The sequence below is a fragment of the Neovison vison genome, chromosome 7 (genome assembly GCF_020171115.1).
Source record: "Neovison vison isolate M4711 chromosome 7, ASM_NN_V1, whole genome shotgun sequence".
Taxonomy (NCBI): Eukaryota; Metazoa; Chordata; class Mammalia; order Carnivora; family Mustelidae; genus Neogale; species Neogale vison.
Genome location: NC_058097.1, coordinates 167947170 through 167964624, shown reverse-complemented (window position 1 = coordinate 167964624; position 17455 = coordinate 167947170). Strand labels below are relative to the sequence as shown.

The following is a 17455-nucleotide window of genomic DNA, read 5'->3' as shown; positions in this document are numbered from 1 at the left end:
GGCAGTTCCCACCTGTCCTCTGAGCAAAGCTCACAGGGAGCAAAAACCCACATCAGCAATTACAGTGTTCCTCACAAATTCAGGCCGACAGGCAAAGCCAAACCAAGCCACACACAATTGTGGAACCATGTCCTTGACCCAAAGGCATACCATCTGCATTCAATCCAAAATGTAGACGTAAAGCATTTTTCTTCTTCTCTGATGCACAGTGCCCTCATCAGATGAAAGACCAGGAATGGAATCCTGGCCAGGCTCAGCTACCACCATGGTGGAAAGGGTCTGCCACGTAAGTACCAGAAGCCCAGGCAGGGAAGCTGCACCTGGCTCCCCCCTTAGGCCACAAGCCTACCTCTGCAGATGGTGCCATTGCCCACGTAGCCCGGTTTGCAGGTGCAGCTGTGTCCCTGGACAGTGTTGGTGCAGATGGCGTTCTCATCACAGTTGTGCTGCCCACTGCCACATTCATCATGCTCTGTTTGCAGGGGGAGAAAGAGAGACAGACATCGTTTTACAAGTTGTTATCACAAGTGTTGGGAAAGTGAGCTGGGACTCACCAAGTAAGAAGGACAGGAACCGCCACCAGGTATGGGGATCTTAACTATGCACCTGGCAGCTTCTGTGCCTAGTGAGGTTGGAATCTCAGCAACTCTATAAGATGGATGTCATTGTCCCTGCTTTGTAGGCAAAGAAACTAAGGGTCCGAGAAGACAGTGTCTTAGTCAGGCAAGTCGCATGATTGGCAAGTGTTGTTCTAAGGGCATTGCCTTTTCCATTGCAAAAGGTTTCTATAGAGGGTTCAAGGCAGCGTTTCTCAACAGAGGCCAATTCTGCATCCCCTTCCCACTAGAAACATTTGACACCAATGATATCCTTGGTCATCATGGCTTGGGATGGGGGTGCTACTAGAATCTAGTGGCTATAGGTCAGGAATGCTGCTAAGCATCTTACAATACACAGGAAAGCCGAGCACAAGAAAACACTGATTACATTACAATAAAACCATCAATAGCACCTAGGCTGGGAAAACTTCCTCTAAGGTTAAACAAGGAAAAAGAAATAAATCCCACATATGACATTCCATGGTTTCTTTGAAACTGAAGAGGAAGGCTCTGTTAATATAACCTGGCAAAGAAGCATTTACTAACAAGGAATTTCAAAGAATTCCATTGGTCACAGGAAATGATGGCAAGCATGGGGTGCAGAATCAAAAGGGATTTACTCTTATGACCTCTCCTCAAGGGCCTTCAGAAGGGCGCTGAACTCCAGTTTTCCATGTAGGCCAAGTTCACAGGGGTGAGCATTCAACCCCCTGGGTTGATGCCTGATCGGTAGTCACATGGTTGTATATTTTCAAAGAGCTGTGGCATCCTTAACCTACAAGATGTTGGAGGATGTAGATCCAACACTTACAAAATGGACCAAAAGATTCCAAGTTAGAAATCAGGATTTCACAGATAATGACACTTTCCTGTCATAATCAGGACTTGAAGTAGTTATCCAAATTGCTACTTTGTAAAGAACAGTGTCAAAAGTTTAGGCCTTGGGCGCCTGGGTGGCTCAGTGGGTTAGACCTCTACCTTTGGCTCAGGTCATGATCTCAGGGTCCTGGGATCAAGTCCCTCACTGGGCTCTCTGCTCGCAGGGAGCCTCCTCTCTCTCTGCCTGCCTCTCCTCCTACTTGTGATTTCTCTCTATCAAATAAATAAATAAAAATAAAAATAAATGTTTAGGCCTATTCCCTTTAACATCTGCTAGTATAACTTCTTAGACATTTTAAGAAGTATAACTTCTTAGACATTTTAAGAAGAAAATTCAAATAGATTTATTTAAGTCCCAAAATAACATAAAAAACAAGAGCTGAAATCCCAGCTAGAAACCTCTCCAAAATAACACTCCCCGGAAAACACTAAACATTCAATAGTTTATAAAGGGTCCTGTTAGATCAATGTAGCAATCAGTTGAAATATCATCGATCTTCATTCATTCATTCATTTTTATCCTAACTTTTCCAACTGAGACCCGGTAATGAGAAAGGTTGAATTCTACAAAGCAGGGCTGTTTTAGTCACCCATGTGCAATTACAGGAGAACACACACGAGCATATGACTCTTGATGCAACACCTTGGATTTAAAAAAATTTTTTTTTCTTTCAGCCTTAAGACCAATCCAAACGGTCAGTGAGAAATGTGCATGGGTTAGCAAATAGGGAGAAAAGAAGATTTACGATGACTCACTTCTAGTCTGTGCTAATGTCATCTCCAGCACACTTGAGCAACAGTATAACCGCATGGATGTTAGATCAAATTTACAGACCTATGAAGCACCTAGTATATGCAGGTACGATACCAGGGGATGTGGGGCACACAAAAAGTCCAAGAGTATTGACTTCAACACCCAAGTTTTCAATCCCTTATTTAAATTCATTTAATAATTATTACGGTCTGGGAATACGAAGGTGAGTAGATATGGTCTCAGCTCACATGAACATTTTAATAGAAACCACCAGATGTCAATACGCAGCTAAGCAGAACACAAGAGAGAAGTGATGAGGGCTGTAAGGAGGTGACCTTGTATTTCATCAGACAAACAATATATTTTAGAATAAACAGGGACTCTTCTAATAATCACACTGGAGTAACAGGCATGACTCAGAATAACCCACGCAAAGCGGCACGTGTGGCGATTCTAGATAGAAGGAATCAAGATAAACTGAAGTAAGAGTCCCCCTGGGCGGGGGGGAGCAATTTCTGTTGATAGGGAGAGTCTTCCTGCAAAAGATCGTATTTGGGGGTGCCTGGGTGGGTCATTCATTAAGCATCTACGTTCAGCTCAGGTCATGAGCCTAGGACTGAGCCCCACATCAGGCCCCCTGCTCAGCGGGAAGCCTGCTTCTCCCTCTCCCACTCCCCCTGCTTATTTTCCCTGTCTTGCTGTATCTCTCTCTGTCAAATAAATACATAAAATCTTTTAAAAAATAAAAAAGGTAGTATTTGAACTGGTCCTTTTTAAATGGTCATGGTTTTCTCAGTCAGAATTGTCCATGAAGGGCATAACAGGTGAAAGAAAGGTATGGTTTTATGCAACATCCCAAACGCCTGGTCCACTCTCACCTACCTTGTCTTCCACCGCCCCACCCCTGCCAAGCTTTGCTGAGGTCTAAGTGACAAAACTGTAAGTTATTCAAAGTGTTCAATGTGATGATTTCGTAAATCATACATCATGAAACACTTTCCCTCATCAAGTTAATTATCACATCCATTCTACCTGGTCTTCTAATTATTTTTGAAGGAAACCCTCTTTTCTGCTGAGGTGGTACCATCACTGGCCTGCAAAGGTAGTCCATTCCTACTCTCTCCAGTTTGCCATTTTGTTTCTGTAGCTCAATACAGAGTCTCCCAATGTAGCTGCACTATCTGAGCCCCTGCCTGGCTTCAAACACCACTTCATGCCCATTCTCTTGCCATTTAAGCCTGATCTGCTTTCCATACCATATAAATTTACCATCTTGGAAATATTACCAAATCTGGTCTCTATCTCCTTGGAGACACTCATATACATGGTGATGCTTTTGAGTTTTATCACTAATATTTTAGCCAAGTAACTTTGAAGAGAAAAACTGTAGCATATTTTATACAACCTTCACTTAGCCTATCATTAACTTCACATAATGGTCCTGAGCCTACAGAGTGCCGAGCATTGAGCTAAATGTTACACATACATCATTTGATTCTCCTATCAATCATATGAAGATGCTCATTTTACCATAAAGGAGCTGAAATAAAGAGACATTCAATAATCTGCCAACGTCCCAAAACCAGTAAGCGGAGGAGCTCGGAATTGGGACACTGGGCACCAGAGTGACTACATCACTGAGCAGTTAGAAGCAAATCTGGATATGGTTGAAGTTAAACCAAGTCATACAGAAGATATTCCATAAAGCCAGAAAGGAAGAAGGTCTTCTTCTACACTAGCCTCAAATTCCCACTGAAGATTTGACTTATCTTGGACAGAAATAACTGCAGAAGAAATGATCTCTAAAAACATCAAATTCCCTTCCAGCGGTTGGAGATGCTGTCAAAGGCACCGCAGGGCAAACACTTGGAAAGGTGGCGTGACAAAACAGTTGGGAGTATAGACTCCAAAACCATGCAGCCTGGGTTAGAGGACCCTGATTTTGCCACTTACTAGATATATGAACTTAAGTGATGGAGACAATCGGTGTCTTAGTTTCCTAAGGTGTAAAAGGTGGATAATAACAGAACCTATCTCCTGAGGTTGTCGTGAGGATTGTATTAGCTAATATAGGTAAAAGGCTTAGAGCACAATGCAACTAGTATATGCTCCATAAATGTACTATTATTACTATTACCCTCACTATTGCAATTATTTGTCAGCAGACTTAATTGTTGGATAGTACTTCAAATTGGTTAAGAACACATCCTCTTTCCTTTATAGGCTGGTAGTTGAGGCAGAAAGGCAATTTTGACAGGATTTTGAAGATGATTAAATAAACAATGAATTTTGGAACACTGAAAAAAATAAAATAAAATTTAAAAAATAAAATAAAAAATAAATTAAAAAAAAAAAAGAATAGCTCTTTGAAGACCCAAACAAGTATTTGCTTACATTCAATTATGGTCCCCAAGAAACAAGACTACAGATTGGGAAGATGAAGGATGTATGTTTGTAATTGTTGATGTATGACCTGAGTTTGATTACAGTATATTTAGAGTATCCTCCCTCTTGGAAAAAATCATAATGATTGTGGTGGCAGGCCGTTTCGCCACTGACGATGATAATTATTGGTATGCTGGCTAATATTTATTGAGCACTCATGAAGCACTGCCATTATCACATAGGTCTTCTCTCCTCCTCCTCTTCCTCCTTTTCCTTCCACAGAAGGGCTCAGAAAGACTCTGATCTACTTCTGTAACACTGCAATCAAATGTAATCAATAGCTATTATCCATTAACATCTTATTTTCCTTAGTGGACTAATCAGGACCCAAAGAAGACACTGAAATGGTCACTCCAGCTGCAAATGTTCCATGTCTGTGGTCTGGCTGGCTTGCGGCTTTTCTTTGTCTAAAGTAATCTCTTATCTATTTTACAAAATTGTTAAAACAAACAAACAAACAAAAAAAAACACTGGGAGATGCCAACCGCATCTCACCAATCACATTTCATAGATGAAGAAACTGGGGTCTGAAGCGCCTAAGAGGTGTAAGTACATAGATAATAAGTTGTATGTCAGGAACTCAAACTCCCCTCCAGGTCCTCATCTCTTTTCCTGCATTCTTTCCAAAACTCCACTTTACGATATGATCCAAAGGAGTTTCTAAAAGTGTTGGCGACAGTGACAGTATGTTTTTACTTTTTAAAGGAAAATAGTCACTATTTAAAGGCAGTTGCAAAGGTAGTACAAGAAGTCCCATTACATACACTTCACCGGGCTTACCCCAAGAGCGCCGTCGTATGTAGCTGTAGTAGAAGGTGGAAGCCAGAAAACAGACGTTGGTATATTATCGTTAGTAGTCTATAAACCTTATTCAGCTTATACCAGTTTTTAAAATCTACAACTATCTTGAGAGGTGTGTATGTGTATGTAAGTATATAGTTGTAAGCAGTATTATCCTGTGTATAAATTCAGGTAACCACTGCCACAAGCAAGCTATTTTTTCTTTGTTTACACTTACTTACCACTTCCCAACATCCTCCTACACCCAGTCCCCGTCCCTGGTCAGCTACTTATATGTTCTCATCTCTATAGGTTTGCCATTTAGAGAGTGTTGCATAAATAGAATTAAACATAAATTTTGAGATTAACTTTTTTCACTAGACAAAATGCCCTTGAATTCTATTCAGGTTGTTGTACATGTCCATAGTCCATTTCTATTTATTGGGGAGAAGTATTCCACTGTAAAAATGTATCAGTTTGTGCAACATACACACATTAAGGGACATTTGGATTGTCTCCTGTATTTTGCTACTATGAATAAGTTTCCATGAACATCTGTATGCAGGTTTTTATGTGAACATATATTTTCATAACTTTATTCTTTGATTTCTTTCATTAGTATTTTGTAATTTTCAGCATACAGATCCTATACATGCTTCATTAGCTTTATAACTAGTATTTCATCTTACCTTAGAACCACTGTATATAATATTATTCTTTTAATTTTGGTTTCTACATATGGTTTCTGGCATATAGGAATATAATTGATTTTTGTGTGTTGATATCATAGCTTGTGACATTGCAGAACTCATTCTATATTTCTTGTAGATTCCTCACATAGACAATCATGTCATCTATAAATAGAAATAGTTTAACTTCTTTCTTTCTGACTTCTACACTTTTTATTTCCTTTTGTTCCCTTATTGTATGGACTTCCAGGGCTATGTTGCACAAAAGCAGTGAGAGTGAACATCATTGATTTATTATTAATCTAAGCGAGAAAGCATTCAGTCTCTCTTTATTAAATATAATGTTAGTTATAACTCATAATACTTTGTCAGTACAGGGTAGAGGTTCAGCTCCTTGGTAAGCTCTACTAACAGTGAAGTTGGGAAAGAGTAGTGGCTATTAACCTTGTCTTCCAGTGCTTTGTTCAGTCTCCAAGCTGCTGGGTGGAGTGGAGGCCATGTCCACACTCAACTCCACTGACATTACTACAGGGAGGAAATCAGCAGGTTCCCATCGACAGATGGCTCAAGTAGAGTGTATATTTTCAAAAAGGTTTTCTCTTTGTTCTGTTAATCCCCCTTTTCCCTAGAAGAAGTAGAGTTGGCTTTTCTTGGAGCTTTTATAATATGTGCCTATTGCTGGCTTTGGGCTGCAGTCTTCTTCAGCTCCTCAACTAAGACATATGAGATGCACAAATAAAATGGGGAACTTACTCCTTGTGGCTCCTCAAGTCCCAAAGTTTTCAGGTAGTTTACTTTCCTTTTACCTTTCAGAGTCTTCCTGACTATTTGCTGTGTTACATCTAAGGGTTTTCTTTTTGTTGTAGGAGAAAAGGCCTGGGAAATGGGGCTAGTTCATCTTGATCAGAATCAAAAGTCTTCCATATATTTAATTTCTAAGAAATTAGTCACTTTCCTTCTCTGCTTCCTTCCTACATAGCATTAATAATTGTGACTTTTCATAAGTAACACTCATTGAGCATACTATGAGCTGGATTCTGCTCTAATGTGTTATAGCATTCATATGACTTAAGAATTACTATCATCTTTATTTTCTATATGAAGAAACAGGAACAGAGAGGTTACGGCCCAAGGTTATAAGGTAATAGATTCAAACCAAGGCAGTCACTGTCAAACCAGGACAGAAGAATTAGAGACAGGTCATTGTTAGTCATTCTTGAAACCCCTTTCTCCCTTAATCCCTTATAACACATCCATCACCAAGTCTTGATTTTTCTGAGTATCTCTAAATTCATTCCTATATCCCAATTTCTATTGCCATCGCCCTCATCCAAACCACTGTTATCTCCCCCACAGCTAAGCTGCTATCATTAACTTAGGTGCTGTAGCTTCTTATTGGATCTTCCCCACATTCAGTATTGCCCACTTTAAATTTATTCTTTGTACTACATTGAGCGCAATCTATTAGGAATTCGAATCTGATCGTCTTGCCATCCCAGCTAAAATCTTCCATCCTTTTACTTCCGTTGATCTCAACTTTTACTGCCTTTGATCTCAAAATGTGGATATTGTTACTATGTCCTCCTGGTCCCCTCGCCGTTTCACCTCCACCTAACTGCCTAGCAACAGGTTGTTTCATTTTCATGTCTGCTCTGCTCAACCGCACTGCCTTTACTTCCTTCCCTCAGGTCGGGTATTTTCACATGTCCTTCCCTCTCAGCCCGGCTCATGCTTGCTCATCCCTGTTCTGTCAACTAGTCCTCACATCCTCAGTAAAGAACACCTGATTTCCTTGGCGTGTAAATTTCCCCTGAAACCTACTCATACAACACTCGGCACTTTTCCTTCAAAGGGGTAACCAGTTACAGTTCTACATTAATTAGTGTATTGGTATTTTTACTAATACCTGCCTTTTTTACTATCACATAAATTGCTTGGGGATGTATCTCAAATTTATCTTTCTTTACTTTAGATCCAATCCTTAGCAGAACTTCTGAAACTTAGTCGGTGCCTAATATTTATCAAAGGAAGGAAGGGAGAAAAGGAGTGAGGGAGAAAAGGGAGGGGAAAAAAAGGTAGACAAAGAGTATGATTGCCTTTAGCATCAAAAGTTGTAGAGAGGTCAAGGAGAAATAAGACTAAGAAAAACATAATTGAATCAGACAGGTGAGGAAAACTTTGAAGAGCTCAAAAATGAAATACAGCTGGTACTGATGTGTTGATGTATTTATCACAGAGAGTTTGTTAGAGGAGGAGAAAGTGATGTGGTTTCAGGAGCTCTCTTTGAAGCAGGCCATTTCTTTCATAAAGAATTGCTAAGGATTCTGAGATAACCTAAGCCTTGTAAGAAAATATCCACAAATCATTTAACTGACAACTGACTTGATTCAAGCACATACAACTCAATAAAAAGATATCCCACTCAGAAAATTGGAAAAATATTTAAAGAGACATTTCTCCAAAGAAGATACACAAATGTAATAAGCACGTGAAAAGATGCTCAGAATCATTAGAAATTAGGAACATCCGGGGCGCCTGGGTGGCTCGGTGGGTTAGGCTGCTGCCTTCGGCTCAGGTCATAATCCTGGGGTCCTGGGATCGAGTCCCGCATTGGGCTCTCTGCTGAGTGGAGAGCCTGCTTTCCTCTCTCTCTCTCTCTCTCTCTGCCTGCCTCTCTACCTACTTGTAATCTCTCTCTGTCAAATAAATAAATGAAATCTTAAAAAAAAAAAGAAATTAGGAATATCCAATGCAAAAAACACAGTGAGATACCATTTCTCACACACTAGAATCAAAAACACAGACAAGTGATGATAAGAATGTAGGGAAATTGAATTCCTTCTACATCGCTATTGGGAGTCTAAAACATTTCAGCCACTTTGGAAATTACTTTGGTAGTTCTGCACGCTATTAAACAGAGGGCTACCACATGTTCCAGCAATTTTACTCTAAGGTATATATCCAAGAGAAATGAAAACATTTGCCCACACAAATAGTTGCAGAGAAATATTCATATAAATGTTATTCATAATAGCCAGATGGTGGAAACAACTCATGTATTTATCAACTGATGAATCCATAAAGAAAATGTGGTATATCCGTACAATACTATTTTTGCATGTTATTTTATATTTGATATTATTCAGTAATAAAACAATGCTACTGCTATGTGCTCCAACATGCACCATGCATGAACCTCTCACAAACACTTTGCTAAGTGAAAGAAATAAGTCATAAGAGACTGTGTGTTGTATAATCTCATTTACATGAAATGTCCACAATAGGCAAATCTATAGAGCCAGAAAACAGATGAGTGGTTATCTACTACTAAGCTTGAGGAAATGGAGAATAATAGTGAATGGGCACCAGTTTTTTTTTTGTTTTGTTTTGTTTTGTTTTCAGTTTTCTTTTTGGGATGGTAACAATGTTCTAAAATCAGATTATAATAATGGTTGTGCAATTCAAAACATACTTAAAACCACTGAATTGTACACATTAAGGAAGTAAACTTTATGCTATTAAAACTGTATTTCAATAAAGTTTTTAAAAATTGTTAACATTTATCTCACTATCCATGCTCTAGGATAAGGACGTAAAGACTCGTCAGAAATCATTCTCAGATGAAATGTTCTTTTGCAAATGGGTATAAGGAATGTTAATTATTCTGCTAACATCCTAGAAATATGCCATATGGCCTTAACTGAAAATACTATTTATTTTACAGTAATATATTGGGGGGAAGGAGAAAGTAATTATGTGTGAAATGTATGCATCAATTACGAGATGATCCTTACTTTCCTAAATGTGAAAACTGAGAATCTATGCTTTAGGCCCAAGGACGTATTATTATTCGTCATTATTTCGTTACTTTCCACTCCTACTTTGTACTTAGCAAGATTGCACTATGGTTCTCAGGCTTGTAGACAAAAGTTCCTGAGCAGACTGAGTTGCACACTGGTTATTACCGTAATCCATGAAAAGGCAGCTCCAAGTCCTGCTGACTCCCTGCTGACTCCCTGCTAAGTTCATACCAAGATCTTCACCGAGAGCGGGTATCCCAATATCACAGTCCCGAGTCTTTACTACACCACAAATCCATTCTCCTCAGTGGAACTGGTCCCACTCTGGGAGACACCTCTTTAAGAACTTACAGGTCTCCATCTTCTGGCTCCCGAGTGTAGCAACTTTAACTCAGTCCCCTTTGACCTCTTCATATACCAAACCCTATAATCCCAGCTCATTCTACCGTAATTCGGTCTCTTCGAAAATATGTATTAACTCTGTCCATAGGCAAAGAGGCACTGGGTCTCCAGAACCAGCAGCTGTCCTTCACTCAAAGCCCTGAGGAGGGTTATGGGCAGAACAGGCATGTGGATTACAGAGAAAAGGTGGGAATGAGTAGAAACTAGTTCCCATCCTTTTCAATTTTCCCACAGCAGTAAGAAACAAAACACAAAGTAAAAATTCAGTCAAGTGCTTTTCTTTTTTTCTTTTCCAAGTGCTTTTCAACTTGGATATGTAGTATTATATATTAAATATGGTAGGTTATATACAATGCATATTAATCATTTATATACATTTGGTACATAGGAAGTCTATAAAATGTATGTTAAACTAACCTGTGGTTTAGTACTCAGGAGAGGGTGAATAGAGGACAAATATGAGATATTAAAACTATTTATTTTAGTCACTTCTGAATTTTTCTTTTACAACAAACATATATCTTTTATTACAAATCAACAGGTTTTTTTTTTTAAATGAATGAATAAAATGGTTTCAGATTTGTCCACGTTTGTACAGAAAAGCAAAGCTTTGGAGGCTGACCAATCTGCATGCAAATCCCAGCACAGGATGGAAATCCTAGAGAGACCCGGTCTGCTGTCCATGATCCAGTTTCTGTGTGAACAACATGTGGACAATACCAAGACTAAAGAGTAGAAAACTTGGCTTATTCCCTGTTTCCTCAATCTGAACAGATTCTCCTACAGAAGAGATGTTCAAAATATGTTTATATAATGAACACTCATGAATATAAACTTTGCAAACCATTGGATATCATTTTGGGGCACATAGGAAGTGCTCCAAAAATGGCAGAGACCATGACCACCATCAGGAGCACCATCAACAACACCACAGTGCAATGCTGGCCTGCATTTTCCATGAATCCTTCCTCAGGAATTATGGGAGGATTTTACTAGGAGCTTTTTTATTCTCCTCTAGGCCCTAGAGGCCTTGGGTCCAAGCCCAGCTTTGTCATTTGCTCACTCGGGGATCTAAGCAAGTGTACTTAATGTCCCTGAGCCCCAGTGTCATCACCCAAAAATGGAAACAATAAGACACATCACGCAGAACTGTTGGAAAGATTAGCTGAGAAAGCATGGAAAAAGTGTCTAGCAGCACACCAACCAAGTAATACGGATTCAGTAAATGTTAATTTTGCTCCACAGGAATAATTTAGAAATGCATCATTAAACTACAAAACTGATGAAGAACTGAACTGTGGTCCAGTGTCTCTGGACTTCTTTGAAAACACCTGGTCCAAAAGAAATAGCCAACATGAGAATGAAACAAGCAAAACTGTTGTTTGACTTTGGTTTTATGTAATGGTCATATAAGCATCCTCTTTTACTGAGGGCCTTTGATTCTCCACTGTAAAGAGGATGGCTTGTGAATTTTTTTGATTCTACAACTACCCAAAGGAACTCTGAAGAAAACCGTCTAAATGTAAAACACGGCAGGAAAAATAGTGCTGTATTAATGTTTCTCTTTATCATAGAAGTTTGCCTGTTCCTTCCAGGAGGCTGGGTATGAATATGTTTTCTTTCTCTTTCTGAAGCAAGAGAATGGTACAGAAAAACAAAACGAACTGGATCAAGAAAGACTCTTTTCCTCCCTTTTATTCAGTGATTGTGACTCCTTGTCAGGTACTTTGGGGGTCTCATTTGACTTACCAGGTCCCCAAGAAAAGGAGGCTGGAATCAAAGGAAACACCAGAACCTTGAAAAATGTACTAGTCCTAGTCCCCTGCTTTCCAACATGCTTCTTTCATTTCTAATGAATTCATCCTCCATAGCCCATTGCGGGGGTGCTAGGGGTTTGACACAGGATTTCTGCACATGTAATTAGTTAAGGTGAGGGCAAATGCCATTAAGTGAGCCCTAAATTCAATGACTGGTGCCCTTACAAGAAGAGGAGACACATCAGAAAAGAAGGAAGAAGTTCATGCAAAGACAGAGGAAGAGATTAGAATTATGCAACCACAAATCAAAGAACACCAGGAGTTACCAGAATCTCCCCTAGAGTCTGTGGAGACAGCCTGACCTTAACTGACTCCTTGATTCTGGATTCTAACTTCCAAAATCCTAAGAAAATAATTCTGTTGTTTTAAGCCATCCAGTGGGTGGCACTTTGTTACAGCAATGCTAGAAAAGTAATATACCAACATTGCATAGAATTTTTCACACCCTAAGTTGCTGAGAGGACACTGAGGGTCCAAGTCTTCCTGATGTCCTTCATGGTTTTCTGGAAAAGAGACACCAGAGGATCGAGGGAAAGGGTACGTACAAGTCTGTAATGGAATCATCTGACCGTGCTTCAGTTGGATAAACGGAAGAGTAAGGGGCAGACATACTGAGTCTGAACTACGGGCCCCCACAAGCAGCCTAATCCAAGATACCATTCATCTTCTTAGCTGTTCTGAGACTCAATTTATTCATCGTTAAAGCAGACATTACACTACCTGCCTGGCTGCGGAACAATATTAAGAAAAATATGATCAGAAATATTTGCTGAAAACTTCCAGACTCTTTCTATGAAGCCAGCATTACCCTGATCCCCAAACCAGGCAAGGACCATACCAAAAAGGAGAATTTCAGACCAATATCACTGATGAATATGGATGCTAAGATTCTCAACAAGATCCTAGCCAACAGGACCCAACAGCACATTAAAAAGATTATCCACCATGATCAGGTGGGATTCATCCCTGGGCTACAAGGATGGTTCAACATTCGCAAATCAATCAATGTGATACAACAAATTAATATGAGAAGAGAGAAGAACCACATGGTCCTCTCAATTGCTGCAGAAAAAGCATTTGACAAAATCCAGCATCCGTTCCTAATTAAAACGCTTCAAAGTATAGGGATAGAGGGAACATTCCTGAACCTCATCAAATCTATCTATGAAAGACCCACAGCAAATATCATCCTCAATGGGAAAAAGCTTGCAGCCTTCCCGTTGAGATCAGGAACAAGACAAGGATGCCCACTTTCACCACTCTTGTTCAACATAGTATTAGAAGTCCTAGCAACAGCAATCAGACAACAAAGAGAAATAAAAGGTATCCAAATTGGTAATGAAGAAGTCAAACTCTCTCTCTTCGCAGATGACATGATTCTTTATATGGAAAACCCAAAGGACTCCACCCCCAAACTATTAGAACTCATACAGCAATTCAGCAACGTGGCAGGATACAAAGTCAAGTGCAGAAATCAGTGGCTTTCTTATACACTAACAATGAAAATACAGAAAGGGAAATTAGAGAATCGATTCCATTTACTATAGCACCAAGAACCATAAGATACCTGGGAATAAACCTAACTAAAGAGGTAAAGGATCTGTACTTGAGGAACTACAGAACACTCATGAAAGAAATTGAAGAAGACACAAATAGATGGAAGACCATTCCATGCTCTTGGATCGGAAGAATAAACATTGTTAAAATGTCTATATTGCCTAGAGCAATCTATACTTTTAATGCCATTCCGATCAAAATTCCACCGGCATTCTTCAAAGAGCTGGAGAAAATAATCCTAAAATTTGTATGGAATCAGAAGAGACCCCAAATCACTAAGGAAATGTTGAAAAACAAAAATAAAGCTGGCGGCATCACCTTACCTGATTTCAAGCTTTATTACAAAGCTGTGATCACCAAGACAGCATGGTACTGGCATAAAAACAGACACATAGACCAGTGGAACAGAGTAGAGAGCCCAGATATGGACCCTCAACTCTATGGTCAATTAATCTTCGACAAAACAGGAAAAAATATACAGTGGAAAAAAGACAGTCTCTTCAATAAATGGTGCTGGGAAAACTGGACAGCTATATGTAGAAGAATGAAACTCGACCATTCTCTTACACCGTACACAAAGATCAACTCAAAATGGATAAAAGACCTCAACGTGAGACAGGAATCCATCAGAATCTTAGAGGAGAACATAGGCAGAAATCTCTTTGATATCAGCCACAGCAACTTCTTTCAAGATACGTCTCCAAAGGCAAAGGAAACAAAAGCAAAAATAAACTTCTGGGACTTCATCAAAATCAAAAGCTTCTGCACAGCAAAGGAAACAGTCAAAAAAACAAAGAGGCAACCCACGGAATGGGAGAAGATATTTGCAAATGACAGTACAGACAAAAGGTTGATATCCAGGATCTATAATGAACTCCTCAAACTCAACCCACACGAAACAGACAAACACATCAAAAAATGGGCAGAAGATATGAACAGACACTTCTCCAATCAAGACATACAAATGGCTATCAGACACATGAAAAAATGCTCATCATCATTAGCCCTCAGGGAGATTCAAATTAAAACCACATTGAGATATCACCTTACACCAGTTAGAATGGCCAAAATTAACAAAACAGGAAACAACATGTGTTGGAGAGGATGTGGAGAAAGGGGAACCCTCTTACACTGTTGGTGGGAATGCAAGTTGGTGCAGCCTCTTTGGAGAACAGTGTGGAGATTCCTCAAGAAATTAAAAATAGAGCTTCCCTATGACCCTGCAATTGCACTCCTGGGTATTTACCCCAAAGACACAGATGTCATGAAAAGAAGGGCCATCTGTACCCCAATGTTTATAGCAGCAATGGCCACAGTCGCCAAACTATGGAAAGAACCAAGATGCCCTTCAACGGATGAATGGATAAGGAAGATGTGGTCCATATACACTATGGAGTATTATGCTTCCATCAGAAAGGATGAATACCCAACTTTTGTAGCAATATGGACGGGACTGGAAGAGATTATGCTGAGTGAAATCAGTCAAACAGAGAGAGTCAATTATCATATGGTTTCACTTATTTGTGGAGCATAACAAATAGCATGGAGGACAAGGGGTGTTAGAGAGGAGTAGGGAATTTGGGTAAATTGGAAGGGGAGGTGAACCATGAGAGACTATGGACTCTGAAAAACAATCTGAGGGGTTTGAAGTGGCGGGGGGGTGGGAGGTTGGGGTACCAGGTGGTGGGTATTATAGAGGGCACGGCTTGCATGGAGCACTGGGTGTGGTGAAAAAATAATGAATACTGTTTTTCTGAAAATAAATAAATAAATAATAATTTAAAAAAAAAGAAATATTTGCTCAGGGCCCACTATATAGTAGATACTGAGCAACTGTTAGCTTTAAAAAAAAATTAACTAGCCTGGAACTATGAAATAATAATATTTAAAAATTTTTACAACTATCATATGATCTCCCTGATATGAGGAAGTGGAGATGCAACATGGGGGGGTTAAGGGGGTAGGAGAAGAATAAATAAACAAGATGGGATTGGGAGGGAGACAAACCATAAGTGACTCTTAATCTCACAAAGCAAACTGAGGGTTGCTGGGGGGAGGGGGCTTGGGAGAAGGGGGGTGGGGTTATGGACATTGGGGAGGGTATGTGCTTTGGTGAGTGCTGTGAAGTATCTAAACCTGGCGATTCACAGACCTGTACCCCTAAGGAAAAATATATTATATGTTTATAAAAAATAAAAAATAAAAAAATTTTTTTGAAAAAAGAATAAATGGGGCGCCTGGGTGGCTCAGCTGGTTAGGCGGCTGCCTTCAGCTCAGCTCATGATCCCAGGGTCTGGGATCGAGCCCCACATCGGGCTCCTTGCTCAGCCAGGACCCTACTTCTCTCTCTGCATGCCACTCCCCCTGCTTGTGATTTCTCTCTCTCTCTCTGACAAAGAAACAAAATCTTTAAAAAAGAATAAATGAATTAATCCCCCCCAAAAAATTTTTGTTAGGCCAACTATCAAGGAAATGCCACCTTGCAAATATTAAAGCACATATTTATTGAGACGGATAGAGGCTTACAGTAGGTCTCTGCCAAGTCGGCTCTCTGATGAGTATTCCTAGGAATCTGTATTAACAAGAGAATCTCTGGAGCATAGGAAGACCCAGGGTTTTATCCGTCTCCTTGCCCACACTGGGGTTCATGTTCTGCATCACACAGTACATGGTAGACTTCTTTCTTCTTAGTTGCTGGCAGAGTCAACTCACCATAAAGGATGTAATGTCAGATACTTCCCCACTTCCCTCTACAGTGCTGGGGGCCCAATGGGTACAGGTAAGTATGCTGGCTGGTTTCTAGGATCGATTTCCTCTGAGTACAGAGGAAGACTAAAAAGAAGGAAAAGAGAGTATGGGAAAGGAAGACAAATAGATCATGCAAACTTTGTGGCCCTCTCTCTGTCCTTGGTTTCCTTTTTTTGCCTCCAGATCAGACGCTCAATAATAGATTTAAAAAGCAGCTTTCCTTAATGGTAAGTAATTATTTCGGACCTCTTAAGTGGTAGGCACAGGTTACAAAGGCAGAGACACACCCTGGTCCTGCCTTCCTAGAGCCTACAAGCTAAAGACAAAGCAGGTTCTTCAGATCACAGACAACATGTACTAAATTTGGAATACACGAAAGCGGAACATAATCCAAGCAAGAGTCAGGGAAGCCTTCCTGAAGGAAGTGACATATAAAAGACTGAATGGGAATTAGCCAGGCACATGAGGCTGGGGGGTCAACACTGAAAGATATAGAAACAAACAAACAAACAAAAAAAAAACACAATCCAAGCTCCAAAGCAACATCAGAACTCACACAGTGAGTCATTACATCAAGGTGATAGGTCCACAAAAACTGCTTATTGAACAATGGGATGGAAATTTAACCCTGTTTATAGACATAATGTGTCCGTGGTAGGAGAGTGTTGCTTTCCAAAGAAAGATGAAACTGATGTGTCTTCCTTCAATGATGGACTTCCAGCATGCACAGGTAGTGTGAAATACCATTTTCTTCTGTGTCTGTGGAAGAATTTCCAAGAATGTCCAAAATGTGCTATTTGCAAGGTAACTCCACTATTCCCCAACAAGAGGTCCAGTCTAATTACCCACCTTTTGAACCTGGATTGCCCTTAAGAACATGTATATACCCTACGAAATGTAGCATAAAGTATGTAACATGATTTCCAAGGCTGTCAGAAGTCTGTCAGTTTCTGGAATGCTTGATGTCTGGATGCCCCACCTCAAG

At 39.9% G+C, this 17455-nt stretch overlaps 1 protein-coding gene across 2 annotated transcripts in view; it reads right to left on the bottom strand.

The window, feature by feature from the left end:
- Positions 1-17455, bottom strand: part of NELL1 (neural EGFL like 1) — an 830042-nt gene that overhangs the window by 327079 nt on the left and 485508 nt on the right. For both annotated transcript variants that reach the window (XM_044258965.1, XM_044258966.1), the window contains exon 14: positions 350-472. In XM_044258965.1, the coding sequence (XP_044114900.1) occupies positions 350-472 (123 nt within the window). The remainder of the gene's footprint in view (positions 1-349; positions 473-17455) is intronic.